Source organism: Lates calcarifer, unplaced genomic scaffold (assembly GCF_001640805.2).
Source record: "Lates calcarifer isolate ASB-BC8 unplaced genomic scaffold, TLL_Latcal_v3 _unitig_950_quiver_259, whole genome shotgun sequence".
NCBI classification, from domain to species: domain Eukaryota; kingdom Metazoa; phylum Chordata; class Actinopteri; family Centropomidae; genus Lates; species Lates calcarifer.
In genome coordinates, this window is record NW_026118117.1 from 385,821 (window position 1) to 393,958 (window position 8,138).

The following is an 8,138-nucleotide window of genomic DNA, read 5'->3' on the forward strand; positions in this document are numbered from 1 at the left end:
GTACTTGCTGAACGGTTATATGGGGGCTATGAACAGTTAGTTACTAACTACACGAACGGTCACACCTTCAAAATGTATTTATTATTATTATTTTATTGTTTGAACCTGTATTAAGGTACAGAATTTAGGTAGTTAGTTTAGTTTAGCTTTGGCCTTATTTGTTGGCTAATCTTTTGGCATGACCAGTGCACTGTTTCCCAAAAGACATGGCGGGAGGATCTAACCCTCTACACAGTGGGGGTGGTGGAGGAGCATACTTGTGGGGTCATTGGAACACTGTACAATTAGCTGTTTGGGAGCTTAGCATTTATTTATATTCCAGCACTATCTGTGCATGCATGTGTGTGCACAAGAGAGAGACCGAGTCCAAGGAACCAACTGAAGGAGATGGCAGCTGCCAAATACTCCTTAATCAGAGGAGGCTCGTCCATAGAGGCAGAGGAGGTTGGTCCTCCTCTATTTTTGAGAGGCAAGAGGAAGATTTGTTTTTTTTTTTAAGAAAGAGTAACTGGTTGAAATAAAGCATTACCAAATCTCAGTATCATTTATAAAATATTATATATATTATATCATTAAAAAATTCTTCTTTGGAAGAAAATCCACTTAAAACGGTTCAACAGCGACAGCTGCAGACGGAGGAGACAGAGCAGTCTGTGTGAGGAGCAGGGAGCAGGAAGGTGGGGGCTAGAGGAGGACAGAGGGCTTCTGTCCTCCGGGGGCGGGATCTCCTTCCATAGACTCAATGCATTTAGTTTTTTTTCATGCTAATCTATGATTGGCTAAGACACGTAAAATGGCGCGCTAAGGGAGGACGCCCCCCTTTGAATAAAGATTGTAACAACCAGTTTATTACATTATACTGTATATTTACAGTGTGGCTGTATGTGTTTTTCAGCTGCTAATATCAGCACCAACATGCTCCCAAGTCTTTCTAAGGAGGACTTGCGTGATATCTTTCCGGGGCCTGAGCACTTTTTAAGAAGGAGAGCCATTTGGAGGATGACACATGGAGAAAATCAGGTGATATTAAATTTTAACATTGTGGAGATTTGATCATGCTGTGATTCATAATTTGAGGCATTGCCTTTGTGGTGTTGTTGTTTCTAGTGCACTGCTATTGACTTATGATAAATTCTTGTCTTTTTCAGGATGAAGAGTCAGACCAGCTCCAACCAGGCACCTCCTCTGGGACTTGTGAGCTTTCCAGCTCCCGCTACCCCACTACCTCAACCCCTTTGTCCACCCCTTCTTCCTCCCCCACTTCTCCCCCCTTCATGTTACCAGCAGAACTGTACAGCTTGTAAGCCCGCAATATGTTGTATACACAGACACAGAGCTGGAGCAGTCAAGAACCACCTTTTTTGAAAAACAATGTGCTGGACAAGAAGAGGACTATACACTATAACAAGCATGACTGCCATCAAGACAGCTGCAGGGGATGATTTCTAGTATCCATGTGTAGCCGGAGCATTGTTTACCCCCCCCCCCCACAGTAGGGCGCTGTACCAGTTTCCCGGTGCACTGATTGCCGAAACGGTGCCGCGCCCACATACATAGGGGCCAGCCCTTGCGCGCCCTCTCCCACTCCTCCTTTTTTTTCTGGTTCCACCTGTGCCCGTGGTGGCTGTGGCCTGATGTGGCAGAGTCTGGGCTGGTGGTTGCGCGGGTGTCTGTGGCCGTGCTTGCCGTTGAGGTGCGCGTCTCCTCATCAGCACACAGGTAATGCGCACCCGTTTCCCTATTTTACTTAACGTGCCATATGCGGCTTGGTGACACTCTTTCCTCATGCAGTGTGGCAGACTGCTGGTGCCGTGGGGCTGGGTTTGGCCCGCTGGAAGCCCGTGTTGGTGTGGGTGTCTCCGCGTGGTGAGTCGGTGTTGTCCACTATCTCCTTTTCTTTTAACTTGTTTTGCCTCCTACTGATTATACTATTATACTGTTTATTTTATGCTGCAGTGTTGTTCGGCTGCAGCTGTGGATGGTCCGGCGCGAGGCGGCGTCAGTAAAAGCCGAGCCTAATCGCGTCCTCCGCCACTTCTTTCGAAGGGGCGCTGCTGTTCTGGCTCCCCCTGTTATCGCATGCAGCTCCATTTGGCCATTTGCGGTCCGCCGCTGGCCTGAAGCTGCGGATTACTTTTAGATTCTTTTCCTATTAGTTTTTTTTGTTCCTTTATTTCATTTTTTTGTTTAATGTTAGTGGGTGATTTGATTCAGTTTTGTTCCTTTTGGTTTTTTTTAATGTTATTATTACATATTGGTTTTGTGTGTGTGTAGGTGTGCAGATATTGTTATGTATGTGTATGTTGGTGTGTGAGCGTTAGCTGTGCTGATCACCGAGCCCAGTTTTAATCCTCCTTTTCTTTGTGGACAGGTCCTGCGGGCCCACGGCGGCGACCCAATTCCTGGTGGTGGGTTCTTCACAATCCAGTGTGTGAGTGTATGGTGCCACGGGTGGTTAAGTTTAGTTCCTCCTCTTCCCCTGATTTTGGTTTCGTTGGGGCCGCTGTGGTCAGCCTCAGCCCTGTCCAGTGCAGTTCTCCCCCTCCCCATTTGGGCCAAGTGTATCTTTTTTTTGAATACACAGCTGACGCTCCATTGAATTTTATACATTTATATATATAGTTTTTTTTTGTCATTTGTTAAATAAATTTGATTTGTGCAGTCCCTTCCTAACCATCTCTTGCCTTGTGGTGATTTTTGAACCTGGCGTGACCTGTCAGTTAATTATCTATTTCCTGGGGTGAAATTCCCCAGGTGGCGTTGTCTGGCAACTTATTCTCTGTTCCCATCCTTCCACTTGCCACACATGCAGCCATGAGCCGTGACTAACTCTAGCTGAGCTAAATGGCTAAGCGTCTCATTGAGTACTACCCAATGCTGCGGGACAGGTCTGCAGCCGGTGGAGCTGAGTGGGTAGGAGGATATGCTTCAATTAGGATAAATGCTTTTATGGTTTAATTTCATGTTGATTAATGTGATTTTTACTTACACTGTTTTGTGTTTTGTCAGGAATATGTGAAGAAGCAGCTTTTAAAAAGGGCCCAGAATGTGACACCCGCCAAAAAGAAGCAGGGAGCAACTCCTTCAAGAAAGAGGCAACGGGGCATTAGCTTTGAGAGTAGCAGCAGCCTGGAGTCATCCACTGATGACACTGAGTCCAATGCTTCAACTATAATCTTGGAAAGATCACCACAGTCGACAAGCAGTTCCTCAGAGGGTGAACTGGTGGATGGTAAGAGCACATATTGAGATTGTGTTTTATTGTTTAAACTACTACTAGTATTGACAAGGGGGAATGCTTTAGTTTAGTTTTATATTTAAAAAATATCAAAATGATTGTGAGTTATCATTAATTAATTCATTATACTTTGGGTATTTGTTGTTTGTTATATTTCATAAAACTGTAATGGTAATGATAGTAAATTCATTTCAACGGGAGGGACTGAAACTACTGACAGCCCACAGAACCAGGCAAGACACTACAAAGTTCTGCAGGAGCTATACAAATCCAGGCCCCAACCCAACAAGAAGGATGTTGCCCAGCTCTTGGACCTTGAATACCAAGCAAGAAGGGCTTGCATTGACTCTGATGCTATGAAAGAGCAGGACAGACCTACCAAAATTCTTCAAGCATATCCCTGCTTCAGAGAAGTGGATCATGTAAGCAAATTAAATCATTTTAAGTTTATGTTTGATAAGACTGTAGTAGCAGTAGTAAGACATTAGTTTACACATTGATATTTTATTTTTTAATATATTTTTCTACCTGTCTTTCTGTGTCAGATAATGGATGAACTGCAGAGGATCCTCAATCAAGAAAACTCCCACTTCATACCTGAGCTGAAGAACCGCTGGGGGACCTTATGTGAGAAGGCCCAGTTTTATGGAGTTTTCAAAAAAGTTTTTCTTGTGTTCCACTACTTGACCATAGTCTCTCAACAGTGAATTGTTTTGTGATTGTTTTTCTTTTTGTATTTCAGTCAGAGGAAGACCCCAACTCCTTCCTCCAAGCCAGACCACTCTTCAGCCCTGTCGTCATTATGTGCGAGACCAACTGCATCCTGGCCATTTGCACAGTGCCTGTGCTCATCTTTCCAATAGAGGACATTGCTGACAGCGTAATGTACATAATGGCATGCTACTACACTTTTCACCTCACCTACCCGAAATGCATAGCCACACTCCTGTCTGTCCTGCAGACAGAGGTACGGATAGATGCCATACACGAAAGAGATATGACATCCTCGTATAAAAAAGCTATCGCTGACTGGAAAAGATTCATCACTGAGTAGTACATAAATATTAAATTTGATGCCTGGTTCCATTATTGTTTGCCTTGGGTGATACAGTTTGTTGAGGTGTCACAAGAATATGGCACTGTATCAAATGTTTATTGTTATGTATATTATTATACAGTTTACCTTTCAGTTTAGGCTAGTGCATGCCATTATTTCAAGATAATGCCTCTAGCATTTACTTAATTCAAGAATATTTTTCAACATATTGAGAAAGTAGGTCACGTGTATTTCATTAAAATCAAGAAATCTTTACACAATCTTATCACAGGTCTCTCACTGGTTTTCTTTCCAGGGTCATTGAAATCTTTTGCTTCCTACCTCTGCCAGGCTTGTTCTATACCTCTCCTTGAATTTCTCGGTGACACTTCTCATTTGAGTTCTTGACCCTTGGAAAAAATTCTGTGATAACTTTGTATATCCTTCTCCTGCTTCCTGAGCATCAACAATTCTTTCTTTCAAGTCTACAGTGATTTCTTTTGTTTTTGACATGGTGCTTTCTCAAGTGACAGCTCAAATCTTTACTGAAGTTTTTATACTGCGTGTAAATTGGGAGATAAAACTCAGTTTTAACTTGAATTTACAAGTTTTGAGCAAAAGCATTTTTTTTTTTTTTAAATAGTTCTGTTATTGCGTGCATATATAAATAATTTTTGCTTAAACAAGGCTTATAATGAAATGACTTGAACAGTGAATTGCTCATCTGCCTAAAGTCAGGGCGAAGCCACTAACCAGCTGTAGGGATGGGTATCATTAGGAGTTTACCTTCATCCATACACCCCTATCAGTCCAGCTCAGACTGTTACTGGTTTTTTAATTTATCATTTTGCAAAAGAATACATTCAGGAGATGAGAAGAATTCAGTTATATATTAAGTACAATTAAACATTGTTTCTAGAACAGCAACAGTAAAATCACAATAAACTCAATCTCTCACTGGACAGAAATCTAAAATGTTGGTGGGCTTGTTTGTCTAAGAGAGTGAAGTTTACAGCAATTTGTGAAATTTGGAGATTAGTGACAAACTAACCAGTTAGACTACATACAGACAAGCTTTCATTTTAGCTGTTAGTAACAATTTGCCATGAGCTTAACCAGCGTGTTGTGCTTCGTGTTAAACATGTCATGAGACTGTGGACAACGCTGAAAATATTACTTTACTAACTACTGGCCGAACAGGTGGTTTGACAATGAAAAGGTAAAGGCCAGCAGCTTTTACTTTTCAATGCACTTGTCATAAACTTGAGTGGCTTATATTCAGCTGGTTCACCTCGATGCCGGTGGACGTAGATGTGCACTTTTCCTGTCGCCGTACACTGTGTAACACGAAAATATCAGCCAACCCCGTGTGTAATTTCTTAACTGATCAAAACCAAACTGTAAAGACCGCATCAATCCATGCTCACCTTTGGTCAAAGGGAGACATATGAGAGAGGATGAGTAGAGAGAGATGGAAAGAAACAGAAAGGGTGATGGAGTAAGATTACATGAATTCAAAATAACCTACAATTCCTTCAAATTAATTTGAAGCCAGTTTAAATTTTTGAGTCCACTTTGACATCTGCAGATATGGGTTTCTGAAGAGGGGCCTACTGAGGCTGGGTGTGCTGAATAATATCCATTTTGAAATCAGAAGAAACACTGCATTAAACATTGTCTTAGCTCACTGACTGAGTTCAACATGAAATATAACCAACCTGTGAGGTGGCTCACCCCCATAAGATAAACACATAAATGAACACTGATAGAACAAATAATTAAAGGCACATCAGTGACATGGAATGCTATTAAAACTAAACTATAAACTGGTCACATAAATGCAAAAGAAGATTTTATTGATACATTTGAGGTAGAATTTAATTTTCAATAAGGAAAACACTGCAAGAAACTGGAATTTGTGGCAACAAAAGTTTCAAAATAAGAGCTTTTATGCTCCTGCGTAATTATATGCTGTGACACTTAATATTTTTTAGAGTTCATCATCTGTGACAGCTGTAAGTCTTGGCTGTTTTGAATGTATTCTCCCTGTGGCATCAGAGCATGTTAAAACAACCAACAGTTTTAAGGATCAACTCCTCCTCCCCTCTCCCCTCAAACACACACACACACACACACACACAGCTGATTACACACAGCTGATTATTGACAGCTGTCTGACACCTGTCAATAATCGATCTTTGACAGGCCAGAACAGGCACATGCTTCAACGAAAACTCACATTTTTTTAAATAAATTAACGTTTCTTATTTATTCAACATTTTAACATACACAATTTTCCAACATTTATAAAACTTTCCTATACTTCTCTACCAGATAGCAGAGACATATGGGTCATTCCTAGTATTCGGTACCATTTCAGCTTTTAACTTCAAAAAAAAAATTATAATTTTTACATGTTTTTATTATTTCATCTGAAGGAGGGCTTTTTAAACTATGAAAAAAATATATTGGTCGAGCTCAGGATATTATGGTGTAATAACTTTGACCAGATTCTTGGCACAAGACGTGGCCAAATGTCCACCCTGTTACCAGACATTCCCATTTCTATTCATAGTGCTGGGAATGCACAGTTATTCTGATAGTTACATTTTATAATAGCTTAAATGTCCCTTACTTCACTGTGCAAGTTTTTTAAAGAAAGTATTTATAAAAAAGTATTATATTGGAAGAAGATATGTGCTATTTTAAGGTAAAATGTAATTTCAACACATTACTTTTATTTTATAAAGGAACATCAATGGAATTTGGGCCCAATTTTAAGTGATTTCATTTAGCTAACTCACTCCCTTCATAGAACCACAGACACATGCACTATAGTTATTGTGTTTATTTAATTAATATACAAAAACAGACAGGTAACAGGGTGGACAGAGAAGTAACAGGGTGGACATCTCCAACAAGGCCTTTATTTGTATGATTTCACTCTTGAGTCTCCTTCTTCCTTGTCTGACATTTCTTTGTCCAACAACATATTGTTATTGTATTTAATATTGGCTGTTTTGACAGTTATTTCTCACATGCAGTCAGGTGCAAAAACAGACACACATTGTAAGGCTTAAATCAGTTTCTTTTTTAAATCAAATTTGATTCATTTGATAATATACCTAATCAACAATACATTCAACTATCAACTTTCCTCTAACCTTGAGGGTCTTGGTTGTGAGGCATTTTCTGTCTCTGGGGGACTGTCTGGACTTGGAGGAGGAGTCACTGACTGAAATGTTGTCCTGGCTCTGGCAATATTCCTCTGTTTTCATTTTGCGCCATTTCTTTCTCTCTGCTCTCTTCTGTCTTTCACTGAGGTCTGATACTTCTCCACCTCTCTTTCTCTCTGTTGAGGTAGTTCTGCCTTCTCTCAGGGTCTGCATCACGATGTGCCCTGTAGCGTCGTTGCTTTTCAGCAGCAGATAGTGGTGCCATTTCCTGACCAATATATGCATGCAATTTAAACATTTAAACTGAGCATTAACAAATAAATGCATATTAAATTAATAATAAATACAGTACATGGTGGAAATACATTCATTTAGGCTTCTTACGTCCCCCCTGTTACCATGTGTCCACCCTGTTACTGTGCAAAAAAGTAACAGGGTGGACAGTAACAAGGTGGACATTTTATGATAAAGCTAGCCATTGCTACTAATGTGATGAACAACTAGCTAGTACAAGGTGACCACCAAGGAAGATGTTTTGCATGTTTTTAACCTATATTTTAAAAATTCCAAAAGAATATTTTTTTCTACTATAAATAAGGGTAACAGGGTGGACACGTTATGCTTTATCGCATCAGTAAACCGCTCTAAAACACTGAAAAAAGGTTGATAAAAGAGTGGTACTTACTGT

General features: G+C 40.4%; 1 protein-coding gene across 1 annotated transcript; it reads left to right on the top strand.

Moving 5' to 3' along the window:
* Positions 1-387: 387 nt before the first annotated feature.
* LOC108880517 (uncharacterized) lies at positions 388-4,759 on the top strand. The gene is made up of 9 exons (XM_018672072.2): positions 388-444; positions 1,149-1,291; positions 1,713-1,719; positions 1,792-1,866; positions 2,372-2,431; positions 3,010-3,232; positions 3,440-3,660; positions 3,784-3,865; positions 3,981-4,759. Exons 1-9 carry the CDS (start codon positions 388-390, stop codon positions 4,112-4,114), a joined length of 1,002 nt encoding a protein of 333 aa, XP_018527588.2. The 3' UTR covers positions 4,115-4,759.
* Positions 4,760-8,138: the final 3,379 nt, after the last annotated feature.